At 40.0% G+C, this 23,900-nt stretch overlaps 1 protein-coding gene across 2 annotated transcripts; it reads left to right on the forward strand.

The window, feature by feature from the left end:
* Positions 1 to 1,761: 1,761 nt before the first annotated feature.
* Positions 1,762 to 22,314, forward strand: LOC117272898 (calpain-5). 2 transcript variants are annotated; one of them, XM_033652047.2, is made up of 14 exons: positions 1,790 to 1,887; positions 2,319 to 2,572; positions 8,867 to 9,050; positions 13,336 to 13,467; positions 13,561 to 13,772; positions 14,742 to 14,934; positions 15,042 to 15,235; positions 15,604 to 15,681; positions 17,561 to 17,993; positions 18,069 to 18,191; positions 18,274 to 18,470; positions 19,041 to 19,159; positions 19,268 to 19,404; positions 21,662 to 22,314. In XM_033652047.2, the coding sequence occupies exons 3-14, from the start codon at positions 8,886 to 8,888 to the stop codon at positions 21,836 to 21,838; spliced, it is 2,160 nt and encodes a 719-aa protein (XP_033507938.1). In that variant the 5' UTR covers positions 1,790 to 1,887; positions 2,319 to 2,572; positions 8,867 to 8,885; the 3' UTR covers positions 21,839 to 22,314. The 2 variants fall into 2 exon arrangements, with proteins under 2 accessions (XP_078020683.1, XP_033507938.1); XM_078164557.1 differs by having other exon boundaries at positions 1,762 to 2,572.
* Positions 22,315 to 23,900: the final 1,586 nt, after the last annotated feature.

Raw genomic sequence — 23,900 nt, forward strand, 5'->3', positions numbered from 1 at the left:
TACCTCTTGAAGCTCATGGAGAGAATGCCAAGAGTGTGCAAAGCAGTAATCAGAGCAAAGGGTGGCTATTTTGAAGAAACTAGAATATAAAACATGTTTTCAGTTATTTCACCTTTTTTTGTTAAGTACATAATTCCACATGTGTTCATTCATAGTTTTGATGCCTTCAGTGAGAATCTACAATGTAAATAGTCATGAAAATAAAGAAAACGCATTGAATGAGAAGGTGTGTCCAAACTTTTGGCCTGTACTGTATATACATCTGTAAATATGCCGGAGTTAGCAGAACTGCCAATTTACATCCGTTGTCCCTTGGCAGGTCACATAGATAAATAAGTAAATAAATAAATGTGTAAATAAATGTGTAACGAAAGAAATGTGTAAATAAATAAATAAGTAAAGAAATAAATATGTCAATAAATAAGTAAAGAAATAAATGTGTAAATGAATAAGTAAAGAAATAAATAAATGTGTAAATAAATAAATAAGTGAAGAAATAAATATGTAAATGCCTAAATAAATAAATTTGTAAATGAATAAATAAGTAAAGAAATAAATGTGTAAATAAATATGTAAAGAAATAAATGTGTAAATGAATAAGTAAATAAATAAATAAATGTGTAAATAAATAAATAAGTGAAGAAATAAATATGTAAATGCCTAAATAAATAAATTTGTAAATGAATAAATAAGTAAAGAAATAAATGTGTAAATAAATAAGTAAAGAAATAAATGTGTAAATAAATAAATAACGAAATAAATGTGTAAATAAATAAATAAGTAAATAGATATATGTGTAAATAAATAAATGTGTAAATAAATAAATAAGTAACGAAATAAATGTGTAAATAAATAAATAAATAAATGTGTAAATAAATAGATAAATAAGTAAATAAATAAATATGTAAATAAATAAGTAAAGAAATAAATATGTAAATGCCTAAATAAATACATTTGTAAATGAATAAATAAGTAAATAAATAAATGTGTAAGTAAATAAGTAAAGAAATAAATGAATAAATAAATAAATTTGTAAATGAATAAATAAGTAAATAAATAAATGTGTAAATAAATAAGTAAAGAAATAAATGAATAAATAAATAAATAAGTAACGAAATAAATGTGTAAATAAATAAATAAGTAAATAGATATATGTGTAAATAAATAAATAAAAAAAGAAATAAGTGTGTAAATAAATAAATAAGTAACGAAATAAATGTGTAAATAAGTAAATAAGTAAAGAAATAAATGTGTAAATACATGTGTGTAAATAAATAGATAAATAAGTAAATAAATAAATGTGTAAATAAATAAATAAGTAAAGGAAATAAATATGTAAATATATACATAAATTAAACAAACGTAATTTATCAACAAAACATATTTTTGAAATATTCCTATGTATATTACTGAGAATATAATAAAAGCCATGTTTTGCTGGACAATAAAACGGCTGTATTCTAAGGTTTATTTAAGGTTTTTGCTTTTATTTACATGTTGCTATGGCAACAGCTTTTCAATGCTGTTGAATTATATCTTTTGCCTCTTTATCCCTCAAACAAGTGTATAGCTGAGACAGGTTTTCTATCAGCCCTGCTTCATGTTGATCACACACACACACACACACACACACACACACACACACACACACACACACAGGAATAAGGTAATAATAATTAGCTTGATATTTGGCAGTGAGGTGGTTAAAATAGAAGGCGCTTGACTCTGTTTCTCAGGTGTCAGGGGCAACACACTCGACAGCAACAGATACGTCAGGAGTCTGAGCGGGAGAAGATATGAGGGATGAGGAGAAGAGGCCAAGACGATAAGGCAGAAAATGAGAAGAGAGGGGAGCACAGGCCACGTTAGTATGAGGACCAACCAGAAGTGAGTGACACACACTCATGCACACACAAAACACACTTGTTTATGTCATCCAGCTGCAGCACAGTGTGCACACACTGAGGATAAAGTGTCTGTTTCAGAAGCTGAAGCGTAACCGCAGTGTTTCCCTGCTGTGCAGCTGTAATGGTGTGTTATGTCACTCAGCGAGGTGACTGTCTATCTATTGTCTGTGTGGAGGGAGGTAGAGTTACACAGGCACTCGGCTCCACTGGTGTGTCATCGTGCCCCTGTGTGTCATGGCTGTATGCACATGGACACACACGCTCATGCATCAGCTCCACAGGCTGTTACGTATACACACACACACACACACAAACACTCTTAAGAGATGGTGTCAGGGAACATGCAGCATCACTCGCAGTGTAGCTTTGCATTGTACTCTGACATGTTCCTGATTCTGTTTTCTCACGCAGGCCGAGTGAAACACATCTCCAACATGACACTGAGTTAAGCACTCGGTGGAAATGACTCACACACTCCTGACAGATTCAGACAGAAGAAGAAAGTGTCGGTCAGCATTTAACAGCTGATTCTGGGACGAAGAGGAGCAGGAGCAAGGAGATGACAGATGCTGGATATTTGTCGTAACAGAGGATCTGCTGCCTGAGCTCGAGGAATAGTTTCATCTCAGGGAAACAAGTGGATAAGCTTCAAGTCTGACTTCAAGGTAAGGGAACCGCCCTCCAGTTCACACACAACTCACTTGTGTACATCACAATCTAATGACTGACAGTTAAAATGGCTGCAGAATGAGGTCACTAATGAGTAAAATATAAACTCAAGGGCAGCTCAAAGCACAGGGCTGAACCAAGATATCACTCAGAGTGGTGACAGCTCTTTTAATACACTAGATAATAATATTGTTGACTGTCAAATGTTTTCTGATGCTGGCAGAGGACGAAAATGCCTCTTACTAAAGTACAGTCAATAAGTGAGTAAAAGCTTCTCAAACTGGAGCTTTTTGCAGGTTAAAAGATTTCTCTCTTCTTACACAAACAAGGCTGCCCACAAGGATGCTCTTTGTTTGTTGATGAAGATTCTGAGTCATCCAGGTCCTGGTAATCTTAAGCGCTACATCGTAGGCAACGGGCAACTCAAACAAGTCCAGTTGCCTACGATATAGCGCTTAAGATGTTCTTTGTTTTTCCAGCATATTTACATTTCGGTTAGGTCCAGTCTTTATTGTTCTTCATGGCGAATTTGCCTCGCAGCACAACAAAAACTGACACCTGAAAGCATCACACAGCAACACACTAAAAACTTTTCCATCCTTCTGTCAGAGAATCTCCTAAACAGAGGACATAAGGAGGGTGTAACATGAAAGACACTGTTGCATGTATTTAAACACACCTTATGTCTTATGTCTTTACTTCTGTTTTATCTGGCAGCTTTTATGTCCAAGACAAATTTCCCTCGGGACAAATAAAGTCATTTTGTATCCTGAATATTGAAAACAGAACTAAGATAATACCTATTTTAATAAAAAATAAATACATAGAATACATAACAAGTGCAAATTAAGTGAACTTTACTGCGCAAGAATCTAAACTTTTTTTAAAACCTTCATTTACATAGCTACTTTTATACAGACATGAGCCCAAATTCTTCACGTAGCAAAATTGAAACAACATAAAACAGAAAATAAAACAAAAATAAACAACGATAAAAATTACAATAAAAAACAAAAATTCTATAAATAAAAGTTAACAGAATAAAATTAAAAAAAAAAAAATTAATAATATACACCAGAGATAAAAATGATTTAAATACCAATACCAAAGTCTTAAATTTCCTTTTGAAAATACAGAGAACTTTAGAATTTTATTTTATTTTTGTCTCCAATGGGGCAATTCATTTGCAGGAGTGTGGACATGACATATAACATAACATGTAACATATAAAACAACAAAACACACATTATTTTATTATTAATTTTTATTGCAAGAAAAAACAAAACACCAACAAGAACAGTGACTACTAAAGTGAATACAGGCCAGTAGATTAAGTGCTGACAGGGGACAAGGCTGTGTTCGGCTGGGAAAAGGGGGAAGAAAGTAAATTAAAACTAATCCTACTTTTACCCTGTTACCACCAATACCAATAATTAAATAACAATTAATAATAATAAAGTTATGGGGATTGTCCCCCGTCTGCCGACAGTGAAGCAGTACAGGGGCACCATGGGAAAATACAGAACAGGTCATCAGGGAGAGTCTGGTGGGATCAACCAGGTTATTGACATGAAGTCTGGGCTAAAATTTTAGATGGATACAAGTGCATTTTCCATATTTTTGGGGGCATTTTTGCCTTTATAGATAGGACAGTTAAGCGTGAAGAGGAGAGAGAGAGAGAGAGAGAGAGAGAGAGAGAGAGAGAGAGAGAGAGAGGAGTGACATGCAGCAAAGGGCCACAGGCTGGAGTCAAAGGGCCGCTGCTGCAACAGCTGTGTACATGGTGCGCCTGCTCTATCCACTACGCCACCAACGCCCCCAGTTTCCATATTGTTTTGTCTACATGTGATTTATTTTTGTGATAATTATTATTATTATTATTGTTATTATTCCATGTTGGTTGTGTTTCTTTAATTTGTCCACACATTATTGAACTCTCTAATTCCCTCTGATTCCTTTTTTGGATTTGGTATCCAAAGCTGTCCTAGCTAAACTGAAGACAAGACACTGCTGTTTACGTTTGGCAAAATTTGGGGAAAAGGCGCCAGGCTGAAACATATTTTTGGTTGCCCAAATGTTAAAACATTTTTGTGTAGGCTTCACGTTTTTACAATTGACAATTGACCTATGGCTAAGCCACGCCCCCCTCACTCGGACAAACTATCAACATTCAGTGACCGGCGCTATGGCAGGTGTCACAGTACACGGCATTTCGCAGGAGGCACTTGATGATTTTTGGGGACATAACGATCAGATGTCATTGAGAAGTAACCAAAAGTGCCTAAACTACACATTGGAGGGATATATTCATCATTTTATTGTTGAGAAGCTCGATGAAAAGCTTAAATTACAAGACAAAATTTACAGGTCACAGTGTACGCTTGTGAACCGCATCTCGTTGCCGTCGCCATCAAAGACAACAAGTTAAAGTGCCACTGAAGTTAAGGTTTTTGGCTCAGAATATGAGAAAAGGATAACGGCCTTTTTACCATCTTTACCAAGAGTGTCTCTGCGTTAGTTTGGTGCTACAGTATTTACACTGAATCATTCAGCATAACGTTTGCCAACCTTTGTTATCTCTGCAATTACAGATAAATTAATGAAGCTAAGCTCCAGAAGTTAACATTAGCTTAACTAGAGCCCTTTGGACAACAGCTAACAATGATGTACGATCACCAAAGTACAAAACTAGAACAAAACAGGCTAATGAACTCCCAGCAAACAAGGTGACATGATGAACAACGCAGCTAGGAGCTAACGTTAGGCTAACTTTAGCTAACGTTAGCTAGAGATGTTAAAGATAACTTTATATTTCTTTCCAGCAAAGTGACAATATGTTGCCTCAAACACAATGTTGACTTACCTTAGAACAGATGTAGACATCATTGTTAATCTTATTCACGTTGAGTTGATGTTGTGGTCTAACGTTACCACACAACTTTATCCAGAGGAGACACTTTTCTCAGTTGAGATGTGGTTTAAAGTGTAAAAAATACACCTCGTCGCCCAGCCTCTCAGGATACCTTGTGTCGGAGTTGCATTTACCCCATGCACACCGTTTGACCATTTTTAAACTTCAAATCTCCAAAAATGCTCATAAAATTGAACAAAACTGCCTTTCTGTAATGCATTTCAATGGACGTCCAGGCAGAGAATGTCCGAGTGTATGGGAATGGCTATACGCACTGTGATTGGCTCATTGCGTTTGAGGGCGGGACTTAGCCATAGGTCAACATCTTGTGAAATCCATTCATCGACCAAGGCAGCTAGATGTGATCAAAATACATTAAAAGAGAATTTAAATTTGATTGAGCTGCGACGTCTCGTTCAGAATTGATGGTCTATTAGGTTCAAACTGATCAGATAATCATATCGTGATGTATTCGCTTGCTGCGATCATTAAAACATGATAAGCCATTAATTTGTTATGCGGTCATTAATCCTGGATTGTGACTGAGTTCATGTGTTTTTCACGTGTTTATTTGTCTCGCTGCATAAATCTGATACAAGGAAAACAAAACCTGGCTCATAATTAATGACGCTGACCTGATCGGTATCTGCAAACCCTGCACAGTTTCATCTCTGCTTTTCCTCTCCGCACAGCAAGACCCTGAGATGACCCCGCCATCAACACACACACACACACACACACACACACACCTGGCATACTCACCCTGACACAGAATCACACTGCACACACACTGGTTGATGCTCACACACACACACACGCTGCTGACCCCAGCAGGTCATATCACTGATGACTAAAACGGTACCATTACCTTATTGCTCTCCTCACCCTATCCCCCAACACACACGCACACACACACTGACCCTACAGGACCCTCAGCTAACTCTACCAGGAGCCTTGTAACCCTTTAGACGTCCATTGACGTTCATATTTGCAGTCGTATCGAACAAATTTTGGAAAAAAAAAAACCTTTTTATTTTATTTTATTTATTTTTATTTTATTTTATTTTGTTTTATTTTATTTTATTAAACCAGGAGCACCCCGTTAAGATAAAGAATCTCACATACATATTAAAAAAAAGCATAAAAAAACACATAGTTACAGGCAAAAAATACAAAAAGAAACTAAAAAGGAACTAAAAATCCAATCTAATCGGCAAAAAAATAAATAAATAAATGTTGGCATTGTACGTTACTGCAAACCAGAGGTGTGTTTCATTTGCACATTATTATGTAGCAGATACAGCGCAATGGAACTTTATGTTTCAGCAGTGCTCTGATTAATAATGTGTGGTTATGTTTAGGCACAAAAACCACTTATGATTAGAAACAGATTATGTTTTGGCTGAAAATATTTGGTTTAGGTGGCACAATTCCTGATGTCTCGGTAAAAACGTCCACTTCTCATGGCACTATGCTGGCTGGAAAAACAGCCAAGAGTCACTACAAAGCACCCACCATGTTTGGAGCCTAAAAAGCCCCTGGAAACACAGCAATGACTCGCTTAAAATTGAAGGTTTCAGAAGATTTGTGACAAAAATCTAAGTTAATGTTTTGGCTGAAAATGCTCAGTTTTCATGCACGTATGCTGCAGGAATGTCTTGGTAAGAAACAACTGCCTTTTGTAGCACTATTCCAGCTGGAATAACAGCGACTGGTCGCTAAAAAACACCATATTTGGTTCCTAAATCTTTAAATGCAGCAATGTCTTAACCACTTTTGTTGTCTGTTGGTCTTGAACAGTGGTCTGCAGCTTGGCAGGCGTCTTCCCCACCACCTCCCGATGACAAAGTCAGCTCACATAGTACATCACTTTAGAAACGTTGATATGACGTGTTTAAATTGTGCAAATACACTGTAAACCTCAATCAATAGCCCGGCTATTATTTGCTTAAATCACTGAAATCAACATTTCCTATATTTGGGACATGCCTTTAATTCCTTTCACACAAAACTGTTGCTCAGCAAAGATCAGGAAATACAATCAAATTGTTGATTTAAGCCAGTATAAATATTACTTGTGTAAGAATTAGGCTTCACATAATATATCAATTACAAAACATTTATCTGATCTAGCTCTGACAGATAGCGCATCAGAGAGAAAGTGAGTGATGGCATTTGAGGATTACAGCACCCAGCATACTGACACAACACCACTTTATCCTGTTAAAACAATCCTCACAACTTGGCTTAATTTTTATGAAAAACCCTTTTGATTCTTTTGATCTGAGGACCCTTACAGACTAAAGGAATATATATAGCTAACTTACATGGTAACTGAGGAATGGACACATACTTTTGATTATAGTCAACAACTGGGCTTTATACATCCAATGAACTTCTGTAAAAAAAATGAACTGCTTGGCAAACAGACCAGGCCTCTAATTGAGATTGAGATTATTTGTCAAAATGTGTAGCTACACCTGGTTAGTAATTAGGACTGAGCATTTAATTGAAGTTTCATGGTATTTAAAATTTTATGGTTTTCTGGTATTTTCCGGTATTTTCGGTATTTTCTAGTGTTTTACGGTGATTTACGGTGTTTTACGTATTTTACGGTGTTTTACAGTATTTTACAGGGTTTTACGGTGTTTTATGGTGTTTTACGGTGTTTTACGTATTTTACGGTGTTTTACAGTATTTTACAGGGTTTTACGGTATATTACGGTACGGTATAATTAAAGTATTACGGTTTTTCTGCGAGGTTCGCAGAAAAGTATGATGCCAATATTTTCTTCTTGGTGACTGGGCTGAAAAATCAGGCATTGGGAAAGAAAAATTTATAGAGTTAGTTTTGTAACCAGACAAATTAAAAACATTGTTATCTTAAGGAGAATACCCCAACATTTAATTTTGGATTTTGATTTCAAGTTGTTCCTCAGGGTATGGCAGGTCATGTTTTTGAACAAAGGAAGTTTTGTCATAGTATAAATGCTGTCTTGGTGTCTGATAACAGCAGCCTGTGACAGTAGTGGTTGTGCAACCTGAATGATCTACACAAAATGACTTATCATGAATTCTTTAGGTGTTTGGCTGACAAATGAGCCACTATGTCCCTCAGTAAGTCAACTGAAACTATGACAGATGTTGATACATGTTTTATGTCGCTCATAAAACATCAGCTCTGCTGTCTCTGGCTTCAGGTCACTGTGTTTCAATTTGAAACTGATATAAACGTATCATCAAGGTTTTGACCAGTGGGGATGTTTTTATAATTACACCCCACTCAATATGCTGTCAGTGTAACCCTATACTGCTTCATGTAGCATGGCCGAGCAATTCATCTGTCCCACTTCTCCTCTTCTGTCCACCTTTCCTAAAGCCTCTCCTCTCCAGCCGCAATGCCCGAACGAGTGCACAACTTCCAGGGCCAAAGCTTTCACAAGCTGAGGCGGGCCTGCTTGCGTCGAGGTGTGCTCTTCAAGGATCCCCTGTTCCCCGCCACCGCCCAGTCCCTCTTCTACAAGAGGGAGCCCCCGCCGGGACTGACCTGGAAGAGGCCGAGGGTGAGTGTGACACGGGGGGAGAAGCCGCCTAAAATTAGGCTATATCAAAATAGATATGATTTTTTTTACACATCTGCATTGCCAGAAGTACTCAGGTCAAATCAGTTCAAAGAACAACAGTTATTTTACAAATATATCTCCCCTGCTCCCACATCTAAATCAAGTGGTCAGATCATGTTATACTTCCATCAGATTGGGGTTAATTAAAGCACTTTCTATTATAGGAGACATGTTGGGCAGTGAAACCTTAGCTCTCAGGGAGCAAGTGACGCATGCTGCCGATGGACCACTCTGTTAGTGTGTGTGTACAGTTGAGTTTAGATAAAGCAGCAGTCAATTTAAATAGCCCAGGTGATTTTAGCACAGTGTTGAGAGGGGAGTAGATGTGTATAAGTGTAGGTGTTTATTGTGGCTATGGTAAGCTAAGAGGCCTTTAACGGTGGCAATGATATGGGAGGTTAAAGTCAAGGCTACATTATTTATTGACCGGTGTCGATAGCCAAAAACAAATTTATAGTGCAAGGACTTATTAGGAAATAGATTAGGCATGTTTAAACAAAAAAAAAAAGATTATACAGCCAAACATATACATGTTTTAGTGATATTTTAGCAGAAATGAATAATAGAGACGACAGAAACATTAGAAGCATTTTGTCACAAGAGATGACTGTTGTCTTTTGTTTCTGATGACCTGGACATTTTTTCAGTTTCGGGAAGAATTTTATATAACGTACACATTGGGGAGAAATGACGGATTGCAAGTCAAAACCCCAAACTTCTTTCCCTTAAACATGGAACAACTTCAGCTGATAACTGGTTTCCCTCATGTTAGCATGTAGCTACATGTAGCACGGTACTTGAAGCTGGGGAATGACTGTAGCGGAGAATGGTGGCACTTCGTACTTCGTGAAAAATCATAAATAAAAGCTCTAAACACAACCTGACAAGTTCTGGCAGGAATGTCATCCAAAATTGAGGAGAAATTAACAACATCAGCAATGAAAATTACTTTCTCTGATGTTAGCATGTAGCTACATGTAGCAGTGTAGTTGCAGCTGAGGAATGACTGTAACAGAGTATAGCAGTACTTTGTCCCATTAAAAATCACACATAAAAGCTTCTGAACCAAAATTTTCACAACCGGACATGTTCTAGCAGGAGTATGATCCAAAATCGGGGAGAACCTAACAACATTAGCAACCAAGATTACATGTTTCCCTAACATTAGCATATAGCTACATGTAGCAGTGTACTTGCGTTAATTGATTGTGTATGTCAGCACTTTCTCCACTTAAAAATCACCAATAAAAGCTTCTGAATCAAAATCTTCACAACTGGACACATTCCAGCAGGAATATGATCCAAAATTGGGGAGAACCTAACAACATTAGCAACCAAGATTACATGTTTCCCTGACATGTGTGTGAATTGATTGTGTATGACAGCACTTTCTCCCCTTACAAATCACCAATAAAAGCTTCTGAACCAAATTCTTGACAACTGGACACGTTCCAGCAGGAATATGATCTGAAATTTGGGAGAAATTACCAGCCAAGATTACATGATTCCCTGGTGTTAGCGTGTAGCTACATCTAGCAGTGTACTTGTGTGAATTGATTGTGTATATCAGCACTTTCTCCCCTTAAAAATCACCAATTAAAGCTTCTGAACCAAATTCTTCACAACCGGACATGTTCCAGCAGGAATATGATCCAAAATCGGGGAGAACCTAACAACATTAGCAACCAAGATTACATGTTTCCCTAACATTAGCATATAGCTACATGTAGCAGTGTACTTGTGTTAATTGATTGTGTATGTCAGCACTTTCTCCCCTTAAAAATCACCAATAAAAGCTTCTGAACCAAAATCTTCACAACTGGACATGTTCCAGCAGGAATATGATCTGAAATTTGGCAGAAATTAGCAGCCAAGAGTACATGATTCCCTGGTGTTAGCGTGTAGCTACATGTAGCAGTGTACTTGTCTTTAGCAGATGACCATGTAAGGAAATCTGTCATGAGCTGATGTCAGCTTGTCTCAAACTTGGAAAAAACTGTCAGACACACAGCATTAAAATGGTGACGCCTGAGGGTTTTGCACACATGCCTTACGTTTTATATAAGTTTACCTCGTTATTACCTCATTAAACTGGCCATGTTTGATATGAAAGGAAAATAAGGAAAAGCAGAAAAGGTCCCCTTTAATCACTGAACGTGACCTGAAAATTGATGGATGGATTAACCCTGATAAAAATTATGTGATAACTATGCAAGTAGGAAAAATGTGCAATAAAGCTTTGTAAATGATTTTTTTAAATAAACTCTATGGCCTTTTTTGAGGGGTTCAATGCTGTTTAAGACTTTTCAAGACGTACAGATGCCTTCAATTCATCAATGAATTGCACTGAACTCAATAAAAAAAATATATATAGACCATCATGCACTGAAAATGAATGTGGGCCAGGGGCATAAAGTGGAATTGCTAATGGCCTCTTTCCTACTTCCTGTCCCCCTACTTCCAAGAACTTGCTTGGACTGCACTCATCTTCAAACTCAGCCTTCACAGCTTTCACATCTCATGACTGCATCTTGCACGGTTGCACTCACAAGGTGAACACAATACCAGCTGTCACGACGTTGTCACGGCTGGTAAAAATCTGTCTTTTCTAGTTTAGCTTCAAATTGAGAAATGTCTGTCGTGTGATCAGTAGTTCATCAGGTTCATTCAGTATGTGGGCCAAACCTTTAGGGTTAATGTGAAACCCTGCTGCCACTTAATTTGCTGACTCAGAGCTGAAGAGAAAGGGTTAACGGTATTGTGTTGCTAATGCTCCACTCAGGTATTTTAAGCGTGTATCAACAGGGAGTCGGATGATAGGACGACATCTGTCACCTTCCTCTGCTGACACACACACAGAATCTGCAGTGACACACTCTGTAACTTCCCCTGAACTGTCACAATCCAGGTGGCCTCCTACTTGTTATGAAGCTGATATCATCACAAGGAAGGTACATATCTTGTCTGAAGTTACATCCAAAGAGGTTATGACCACCCAGTGTGTATTTTCCTGCCTGTGTGTGTGTGTGTGTCCGGCAGCACCTCTACTGTTACCTGACCCTGTCCAAAGTGAGATCAACAGATCTACACAGACAGGATCTGTCTCTTCAGCAGTGCTCTGACACTCTCAGGCCTCATAAAACACTGTGACACTGCTAACTGTTGCAGTCATTAATAAGAGTTTATTTAAAGGGCACCTATTATGCTCAATTTCAGGTTCATATTTGTATTTTGGGTCTCTACTAAAACAGGTTTACGTGCTTTAATGTATAAAAAACACTTTATTTTCCTCATACTGTCTGTGCTAAAGCACCTGTATTCACCCTCTGTCTGAAACGCTCCATTTTAGCTCTTGTCTTTTTAAGCCCCAGAGAAATGTGGCGCTTTTTAACCATTAAAAAATCTCCAATACAAACTTTAAAACACAAGCAGACATGTTTTAGCAGGAATATGATCTAAAATTGGGGAGAAATTACCAACATCAGCAACCATTAGCATGTAGCTACATGTAGCAGTGTTCTTGCAGCTGGAGACAGTAACGGGCCACTTTCTCACATTAAAAATCACCAATGAAAGCTTCAAAACCAAAATCTTTACAACCAGATATGTTCCAGCAGGAATATGATCCGAAATTGGGGAGACAGTCTCAAAATCAGCAGCCAAGATTACATGTTTCCCTGATGTAAGCATAAAGCTACATGTAGCTGTGTACTCGCAGCTATTGAATGACTGTATAGTATCACTGTCTCCTGTTACAAATCACAATATTAAGCTTCTAAACCAAATGTTCACAACCCAACATGTTCTAACAGAAATATAATCGGAAATTGGGTAGAAATTAACAACAGTAGCAACCAAGATTACATATTTCCCTGATGTTAGCATAAAGCTACATGTAGCAGTGTACTCACAGCCAGGGCATGACTGTAATGTGATCCAAAATTGGAGAGAAATTAACAACATCTGCAACCAAGATTACTTGTTTCCCTGATGTCAGCATGTAGCTACATGTAGCAGTGTAGGCTAAACTGATAGTGAATATTAGACTTACATTTGTCATGTAGGCAGAAACATGACTTCAAATTAATGCTAATGTTCCTCTTTGTCAGTTTAATATGTAAATAGCAACTGTTGCTGTCCCAAGTGGCCAAAATTCAAATAATGCAGGTTTAAAGCATCTTTTATTTAAGAAACTTAATCTCTTTTTCTTCTGATCCTGCACCAGGAGATATGTAAGGACCCGCGTCTGTTTGTGGATGGCATCAGCACTCGCGACTTGCATCAAGGCAGTCTGGGTAACTGCTGGATGGTGGCTGCGATTTCCTGCCTAGCATCTGAGCCATCTCTGTGGAAGAAGGTTGTGTCTTGGTCGTTCTTTCTTTCTTCCCTTCTTTTCTTCCTTCCTTCACGGCTTCATCTTATCGCCGTCCTCTTATCGTCCTCCTTCCAGGTAATCCCAGACCATGTGGACCAGGAGTGGAATCCAAAGCATCCTGACCTGTACGCAGGAATCTTCCATTTCCGGTTCTGGAGACTCGGCCGTTGGATGGATGTCGTCGTGGATGACCGCCTGCCGGTCAGCGCGGATGGAGTGCTGCTCTTCTGCCGCTCGGCCACACCACGAGAATTTTGGAGCGCCTTGTTGGAGAAGGCCTATGCTAAGTAAGGACCTTGCAGGACCTGGTCTACTATTGTTAACCCCTCTGGTTTCTAGTTTTCTATACAAACGTTTACGACGTCCTGACAAAACACCCATTCTCCTTTCGGTAATGGCACAGGGACTATTAGATATTTGTACGAAAGTGGGATTTTCTCATCTTTTACCAAGCTTTTATTAAGACATTGTGCCTTGATTGACATTCTTCTGACCTGGATTCTTGCTAAAGGATTGCTTGCGGGTCCATGGGTTTGGCCAATCCAAGTATCCCTATCTAAACCAAAAATGCCTGGGAACAGACCTATGTAATGAACAGTGGCACCATATTCCAGACTTGGTCCATTGCTCCTCCATATGTGCCCGTCATGGTATAATTCAATGCAAAAGCTGACAAAGAATCCACTATACTAATGCCAGACTGGACAAAATATATCCTTATGTAACTGACATAAGTTTCGGTCTTGTCCAGGGTTAATAACCTGTACTCAAATGGATCCACACTTCTCGCCTTGCACATGTTCGTTGGATTAAGGAAGTTCTACATAATATCAAACTGAAGAAACTTATATTCTCTCTTATGGGCTCGATAACATTCCAGAAAACCTGGAACCCTTTTGTGGAATAGACTGACCTGCTCAACATTTCGCCAGACACAGAAGAGACTAAAGTCCTACCAGCACCAAAATGCCATAGCAACCACATGGAAGTATCGATTAAAGCAACGCCCCACACCCTATCCATTTAATGAATACCCAGTATGCATCCCCTAACATTTAAGAAACTGCCTATATCTTCATAACCTCATAGGCAACCACTCTCATAATCAATCCACACTTATGGGACATGCACCAATTTTATTTTTAAAATGTCCCAGCTCTATAACAAACATACACCTGTGGAGTGGGACATGAAAAAGGGAGACAAGGGGCACAGCCATTAATCATTCATTCAGTCTATATCTGGTTACTCTGTAGGCTGAACGGCTGCTACGAGGCTCTGGAGGGAGGAAACACTACAGAGGCACTGATCGACTTCACTGGCGGGGTTTCAGAGCCCCTCAGCCTGGATCGTGAGGCCCTCAGCCTGCACAGTGACCAGAGGAGGGCGCTCTTCCAGACGTTAACTAAGGCTCATGAACGTAAAGCCCTCATCACCTGCTCCATTCGGGTACGGCCCAGCATCTTTGAGTATCTTCAAACAAAAGAGATGCATGATATGTTAGAAACATGGTGACTAAGATGAAATGAATTCATCATTTGTACAATATTTCCCAGCCAGCAGAGGGGGAGACAGTAGAGTCGGTGTTGGACTGCGGTCTGGTGCGAGGACACGCCTATGGGATCACAGCAGTGAGGAAGGTGAGGCTGGGGGAGAAGCTGCAGAAAACAGGCTGGATGTCCCGACTCTTCATGGTGCGCATGAGGAACCCATGGGGCACCACGGACTGGACAGGTGCCTGGAGTCAGAGGTAAGGGAACTCTGTACTCTGTACTGGCTTCATCTGCCACATTTCTGACTGCTGAGTACATCGCACATTTTGCTGGAGCTGTGGGGATTAAGCCTCTGCTGACATTTAACAGTGTCAGTCTGTTTTACAACATTTTTATAATTACAGTTTCTGACATTTTACAATCGTGTTGGAGTTGTTTTACAAGGGGACATCTGGCGTTTACATTATGGAAGTCTGAGAAACTCTGAAAATGGCCAAAATGGACCTATAAAGGTTTCCAGAAGTTGAAACGCTACTTGTACTTTTCACGTCATTTCCAGTGTGTTGGACCTTGCAGCTTTTTTTCTGCTGCCTTTCACATTGTTGTACTTTTGCACCCCCTGCAGGTCACAGCAGTGGCAACAGATGAGTCGTGCAGAGAGGGAGAAGATGGGCCTCATTGTTCGAGACGTCGGGGAGTTCTGGTAGATTTTCATTCTTTATCATTTGTTTGGATCCCCATTTCCCTCCAGTAATGTAGCTCCAATTTTCCAGATGTCCACATAAAATAATGAATAAACTAGAATTACCAAGTTGCGGTAATATGCCAATGAGAACCAATCAGCTTACAGTTACAGTTCACATCGATGTCTGTCCAGACTCATATGTAGCAATGACTGCAGACAGTGCTTATAATACAGATGTTCCTACAAAGGATTTGCATTTTCAAGATGAACACCCAAGATTAGTGTCACCAACTCAGTATCTGACCAAATGTCTCCCCTTCTGTTCCTGAGATATGACATTGAATAATGGCCAGAGAAGTGTTTTTGCAGGACTTTATGATGTCACAGTGAAGTTGACCTTTGACCTTTTGGATATAAAATGTCATCATTTTATCCACTTAGACATATGTGTGAAATTTTGTCATAATTAGCTTACGAATTCTTGAGGTATAGCCAAAATCATGTTTTATAAGGTCACCTATAAGGCAGCCTTTGACTACCAAATTCTAATTAGTTCATCCTTGAGTTCAAGTGGACAATTGTGCCAAATTTGAAGGATTAAGATATCGCGCATTCACAAGAATGAGACGGACGCAAGGTCATAAACTTTGACTTTTACCACTTAAATCAAATCAGTTAATCATTGAGTTTAACTAGACATTTGTGCCAAATTTGAGGAAATTCCCTCAAGGCGTTGTTGAAATATCTGTTCACAGGTGGACACAAGGTGACAGTGACCTTGACCTTTGACTTTTGAGCACCAAAATCAAATTAGTTAATTGTTGAGTCCAACCAGACATTTGTGCCAAATTTGAGAATTCTCTCAAGGCGTTTTTGTGATATTGTTTTCACAGAAAATGAGATGGATGCAAGGCCACAGTGACCTTGACCTTTGTCCACCAACTTCTAATCAGTTCATTGTTGAATCCAAGTTAAAGTGTGCCAAATTTGAGGAAATTCCCTCAAGGCATTCTTGAAATATCTGTTCACAAGAATAAGATGGACACAAGGTGTCAGCGGCCTTGACCTTTGACCAGCAAAATATAATTAGTGACTGGAGTCCAACCCGCCCTTTGTGCCAAATTTGAGAAAATGTCCTCAAGGTCTTCTTGAGAGATTATGTTCAGATGAAATGAGACGGATTCAAGGTCACAGTGACCTTGAACTTTGACCACCACCTTCTGATCACTTCATTGTTGAGTCCAAGTTAAAAATTTGTGCCAAATTTGAAAGAGGTCCCTCAGGGTCTTCTTGAGATATTGCATTCATGAGAATGAGACAGACCAGGTTACAGTGACCACCAAGATCTAATCAGTTCATTGTTAAGTGCAAGTGGACATTTGTGCCAAATTTGAGGAAATTCTTTCAGGGCGTTCTTGAGATGATATCGTGTTCACAAGAATGAGATGGACACAAGGCCACGGTGACCTTGACCTGTGACCACCAAGATCTAATGAGTTCATCGTTGCGTCCAATTTGACGTTTGTGCCATATTTGAAGAAATTCCCTCAGGACATTCTTGAGATAGTATGTTTATCAGAAAGAGAAAAATTAAGACCTTGACCTTTGGCCTATGATTACCAAAACTGAATCATTGTTGAGTTCAAGTGGACGTTTGTGCCAAATTTGAAAGAATTTTGCTCAAGGCATTCTTGAGATACTGTGTCCATGAGAATGGGCCAGAAGTAGGGACGGATGGACAACCCCAAAAATACAAGACCTCCAGCCATGTCTCTCAGGCACGGAGGCCTAAATTCAAAAAGTGGACATTTAGCATGATTTATATTTATTTATCTTGTTGATTCTTGATACAAATGTCCAGTCAATCTCATGTTAGTTTTTCCTTTCTGTTCCTCAGGATGGATTTCGAGGATTTCTGTCACTACTTCACAGACGTGGTGGTGTGCCGGCTGGTGGAGAGGGCTCTGCTGTGGCCGAGCTCTCACTGGAAGGAAGTGCGTGAGTATGGGGAGTGGGCTCCGGCTCCTGCTTCCCTGGGAACACGCCCGTCCACCATCCTCCACCAAAGCAACCACACACTGAACTTGGGCAAGAACAACAACGCCAAACCTGGAGGGACCAAGCAGCAGGGAAACCGGAAGGAGGCCAGACTTGGGGAGAGTCAACAGAAGGGAGAGAACGGAGGGAGGTGTGAGCGAGACAAGGCTGTCAAAAAAGCGACAAAAGAAGATGATGGTGGAGAGGTTGGAGAATGGGAGGAACAGATGGACAAGACAAGTCGATGTGGAGGATGCATCAACCACAGAGACACTTTCCTGCACAACCCACAGGTACAAGAAGTTGAACCTTTAATTATTTTGATAAGTGCATGAAGGTTTTAAACATTTTTCTGTCTGGCTTTCTAGTTCATGTTTGAGGTGAGACGCAAAGAGGAGGAGGTGCTTATCTGTCTGCAGCAGGAGGACAGGAGGATACGAAGGAAAGATGGAGGAGGGGAAAACCTGCCTATCGGTTTTGAGGTGCTGAAGGTGAGCAGTTCAGCGACCAAACTGTGACACCTTTTCAGTTCCTATACAAAGATAATTTACCTGCTGCCCTCTGCTGGCCCAGGTGGAGGTGAACCGCTGCACCCGGGTGCAGTGTGTGGTGGAGCAGGCAGCCAGCTCAGTGTACATGGACTCCCGCAGTGTGACGCTGAAGGGGACGCTGACTCCAGGTCGCTACGTTGTGCTGCCCACCACCTTCCTGCCGGGTGCCACAGGACGCTTCCTCCTACGTCTCTTCTCCCATTCCCACATCCGACTCAGGTGTGTCAGGAAGTTTGTGTGTGGAAAAAAAATGGTTTCTTATGCTTTTTAAAATCCGTTAAAATAATTTCAGCCAACATAATTTGTAAAAATGGAAATAGAGACTCCTGTATATGCTTTCCAGAGGATTACAACCAAATATTTAAAACAATGAATATAAATTCTCCATAATTCAATTCAGATTAAACAATTAAGTCGATATGAGTTTGCACAGATGCAGTACATGTATTTAAATATCTATATACTGCAATAATGTGGATTTTAAACTTGTTTACACATGATGATATTCATAATTCTACCATTCTTATGATATTTTTCATGGCGAAAGAGAAAACCAGGAAAGAAAATTGAATTAAGAAAGCACTAGGAAAAAGAAAAAAACGTATAAAGTGGAAAAAAAATACACAAAATAGAAAAATTTACAAAAATCCTCATGCAGAATTTCAGAATTTTTTTAAAGGATTTTTCTACAAAAATATTGCAGATAATTTCTTTCACTTTTACAGTAACAGTATGTTTCTTGTTCACAGATTTAACTTAATCTGTGTGTGCGTGTGTGTGTGTGTGTAGGGAACTGAGGGAGGATCTGCCATCTCCCTCTGTCTTCCAGTGCTTTCTACCTCAACCCACTGTGGTGACCACAGTCTACCTCCGCAGGGCGTCAGGACTCTGCCCTCCCAAACAGACAGGTGGCTCCTCACAGCACCACATCTCCTCTGGGTTTACACATAGAAGAGGGCAGAAAAAAAGCAAGAAAAACACACCATGACCAGCTTGTTGTGTGTTATGATCCACAGCTCCAGATGTTTACGCCATAGTGCGATGTGAGAATGACACCGTAAGGACGCGGGTTTTCAAGGCGGAGGGAAACCCTGAGTTCAACCTCAGAACCATCTTCTACAGGAGATACCCCAGCACACACATCTCTATCGAGGTTTGACACATTCATATTCCCTCCGTCTCACACCAACCCCATTGCCAGAATGAGTGTTGCATTGTACGCTTATTGCAAACCACAGATATGTCACATTTGTATGTTATTTCGTAGCAGCTATGTTGAAACATAGTCGCTGCTGGAAATTTTTGACCACCAACTTCTAATCAGTTCATTGAATCCAAGTTAAAGTGTGCCAAATTTGAGGAAATTCCCTCATGGTATTCTTGAAATATCCGTTCACAAGAAAAAGATGGACACAAGGTGACAGCGGCCTTGATCTTTGACCAGCAAAATCTAATTAGTGACTGGAGTCCGACTGGCCCTTTGTGCCAGATTTGAGAAAATGTCCTCAAGGTCTTCTTGAGAGATTATGTTCAGAAGAAATGAGACGGATTCAAGGTCACAGTGACCTTGAACTTTGACCACCAACTACCAAGTTTATTGTTGTTGCCAAATTTGAAAGAGGTCCCTTGGGGTGTTCTTGAGATATTGCATTCATGAGAATGAGACAGACCAGGTTACAGTGACCACAAGGATCTAATCAGTTCATTGTTAAGTGCAAGTGGACATTTGTGCCAAATTTGAGGAAATTCCTTCAGGGTGTTCTTGAGATGATATCGTGTTCACAAGAATGAGATGGACGCAAGGCCACATTGACCTTGACCTGTGACCACCAAGATCTAATCAGTTCATTGTTGCGTCCAATTTGACGTTTGTGCCATATTTGAAGAAATTCCCTAAGGACATTCTTGAGATAGTATGTTCATGAGAAAGAAAAAAACAGCACCTTGACCTTTGGCCTATGATTACCAAAATGTGATCAGTACATTGTTGAGTTCAAGAAGCACCCAATTTAGAAAGCACAATTGGTGCTGCAAATGTAGCAGATATCTCACTAAAAACAAGCACTTTTGGTGACGCTATTGCTGCTGGAAATGCCCCAGTATCTCACTCAAGAAAAGAAAAGTTTTAGTGGCAAAATCCCCACTTGGAATCCCGTCGATGTCTCACTTAAAAGCAACTAGCTTGGTGGCACATTCACGGCTGGGAATACAGAAATGTGTCCCTAATGGCCGGTATACACTGTGCGATTTTGGGCTGTCCCAGACGAAAGATGGCCATCGTGGGAGAAACGTGGCGATATCTTTGGTCGTGGCTCTAAAACGGTGGTCTTACGTCGCACTGTGAGACAGGTTCAAGGACGGCCGTTGTCAACGTCTTGCGACCAAAGATAACCTGAAATAAAATTCTGACGGTGTCAGAAATTAAGGATGACTATCTCACAGTTTGACAGCTGCTACGACCTACATCTACTAATCAACCAATAGAAATGCAGCACGAAATGACACAATGGTCACCGCGACACCAGCGCTAAACCCAAGCAAATGATCGCTTGCCATGGAGGTAAAACAAACAAAAAGAAGTCTGTGGAACTCCCAGAAAGAGGAAAGTTTGGTGGAGCTGTGGCAGCAGAAGCCTTGTTTATTTGATGTTTCCTCCAGCTGCTATCATGAGTGCGAGAAAAAGACGCTGCATAGAAGGAAATTGCGGAGGAACTGCAACTTCCAGGTGAGCAAGCTACCTACGGTGGCGCAGATGGATGCTGATGACGTTGCATATTGACGCACGTCGTAACCTGCGATTCAGTAGTAAACGGCCATCGTACAATCTGCACACATCAAACTTGACGTCGTACCAAAGTTTACTAGATCAACGTCTCACAGTGTGTCATGCAATGGTCTTATAAGATTGCTAAAATCGCACAGTGTATAGAGGGCATAAAAAACAGATTTGGTGGCACAATTGCTATTGGAAATGCCTCAATGTTTCACAAGAAAAAAAAAACAGTTTTGGTGGCATAGGTGCTGGAAATGCAGCAATGTGTACCTAAAAAAAACAGATTGGGTGGCACAATCGCGGCTGGAAATGCTGCTGAGTTCTCACTAAAAATATACACAGTTTTGGCTGCAAAAACTCTGCCGGAAATGCAGCCATTTGTCCCAAAAGAAAAACTGTATTTATGGCACAATTGCAGCTGGAAATGCAGTGACGTCTCGCTAAAAATAAACCAAGTAGTTTTAATGGCACAGTCACCACTGAAAATGCAGCAAATGTGTCCCTAAAACACAAGTAACAGAAACAGTTTGCAGTTGCAGAAACGTACAATGCCAACGTTATTTTCTGCTGACTGGGTTGCTCTCATACACACATGGATAGTACGCACACACAGTTAATCTTGTCTTGCTGTGTGCAGTTATGGAGCAGAGGTCGGCTGTGGGACTCCGTGCTCGGTGGGACTCGACTCCAGACGGCAGAGTCCGAGAGGAGTCGGAGCCATGTGATTGATCTGCGAGGCGGCCAGTCACATTCAGGATACCAAGGGTGCATCTACGTCGAGACGTCTTCCAGCGTCTGCCTCACAGACTTGTGACAGCATTGCCTGGTTGCCCCGGTAACCACATCAAGCCATGACACCTCAGTGTCCGTCCTCTCAGGTGGAAGCCGACGGACAAAGAGAAGTTTTGATGAACTAATAAGAAAACTTCACAGATAAAGACTGTTAAACAACAAAGGTGCTGTAGTTGTAGTTTAATGGTGCGTTTTGAATTTACAGGTGTTTTGTGTATTTTATTCTTCACTGTGTTTGTTCTGTGGTGCTCTGCTGGTCAGACGTGACGGTCTTCATGACTTCAGCAGTCTATCGAAACTCAATGGGAACTGCTGCCAAATCAAGTTCTGTGTTATTATATTTAATTTATTATCAGTAGTGTTGATGTCATATGTGTTTAATTGCTGTTGTTGCTCTCATATCATTTTTACAGTTATTTATGTTGGTAAAATGCTTCAATATTAATGTACAAAATCACATTTGCATTCGTGTTTTGAAAACATTTTATTATGATTAAAAAAAATCAACACTGAGTGAGTGTTTTCACAATTTATTTCACTGCTTGGAGGCTTTAGATTATTTAAATTATTATTATATTTTACAGGACATTAGACTTCACATTTTAAAAACCTATTCAAGAAACACTGTCACTTTCAGCCCAGAGAGATTCGTTGCTACAAACAGGTTTGCCCTCCTGCCAATATCTTTCCATTCACTTCTGCTGACCTCAGACGGCCTCATATCTTTACATGATTAGACAAGACTAAAATCAGTAGTGAGACAACATGCACTATTAAAGGGAACACTAGTGAGAGTGAATGTTTGAGCATAGATGGCAATGCAAACACAAAAGTTTCCTTTACATCATTAAAATTACACTTTACACTCGAGTTCTACTGCAACTTTCCTGCAGCTGATACCGCCTGGGGAAATCATACCTTTCTACCAGATCAGTCTGCTGTGACCACGCCTCTGTTCCAGTGCAAACACAGATTAAAGGCTCTTTTAACTTTTATCTGGTCTCATTTGACAGTATTTGTTTATCCTGAGGCAGAGTCTGACATATTCCAGTGCTGCTTCTTAAAGTGACCTTAACGTACCCAGTACCTGCATTTGTAAAAATAAAGTTTGCTTAATTTTGCTCTGAGATTTATTTTTTATAACAGCTTTATTACAGCTATTCAAAAAGTAAAAGCAAATTACAGTTTGCCTGCTAGTCAAATGTAGGTGATTTGTACAGGCGCCTCATGTACAAAGGTTTCATTCGTGTCTGCAGCAGCCCGGGTTCGATTCTGACCTGCGTCCCTTTGCTGCATGATGCTCCCTCTCTCTCCCCCGTTCACGCTTAGCTGTCTAATCAATAAAGGCAAAAACACCCCAAAAATAATCTTAACTACCACTACATCTTGTACTAGTACACTTCTTCTACTACTTCTACTGTGACTACTACAACTAGTAGCACTACTAGAACTACTTCTGCTATTACCACTATTTTTGCATTTTCAGCCATGTTTTTATTTTAATTTCAGCATTCAGCATCCACACGCAGTATATTGTCACCTATACCACCTGGACCTGCTACAATAATAATAGTGATGTAACGATATAGGTGGCAACTGAATCATTTCCGGACCTGATTCGTTCATCTCTCGGGTTCAGTTGAGCTCAGCAGCGAGCGTGCAGGTGTGGACCTGCCTATTCGATCCGTGCGAACGATGAATCAATCGCGAGTTGCAAGGCAGCCAGGGTGCAGGGCGGGACTGCCTACCGCGTGGCGAATCACTCGGTGAACGACATAACCCCGATCCCTGAGTGATTCAAATCATTTCTCCTCAGCGATACACTTTCATAGGGACCGTTTCCTCCAAGCTAACGGCTAATGTAGCCAGGAGTCAAGCCACATGAACATATCTCTTGACTTAGGGCCAGTCCCAATACTCCCCTTTAGTCCTACCCCTACATTTGCACATTCCCTCGAGGGGTAGTGGTGTCCCAATTCCTTTTTGCGTGTAGGGGTAGGGGGCATAACGAGGGGTGGTGGGTGTGAAACTAGCCCTTCGGAGCGAGGGATTTCAGATGCTGACTTGCTAGCGAAGGGTAGACT

This window comes from Epinephelus lanceolatus, chromosome 22 (genome assembly GCF_041903045.1).
Source record: "Epinephelus lanceolatus isolate andai-2023 chromosome 22, ASM4190304v1, whole genome shotgun sequence".
Classification (NCBI taxonomy): Eukaryota; Metazoa; Chordata; class Actinopteri; order Perciformes; family Serranidae; genus Epinephelus; species Epinephelus lanceolatus.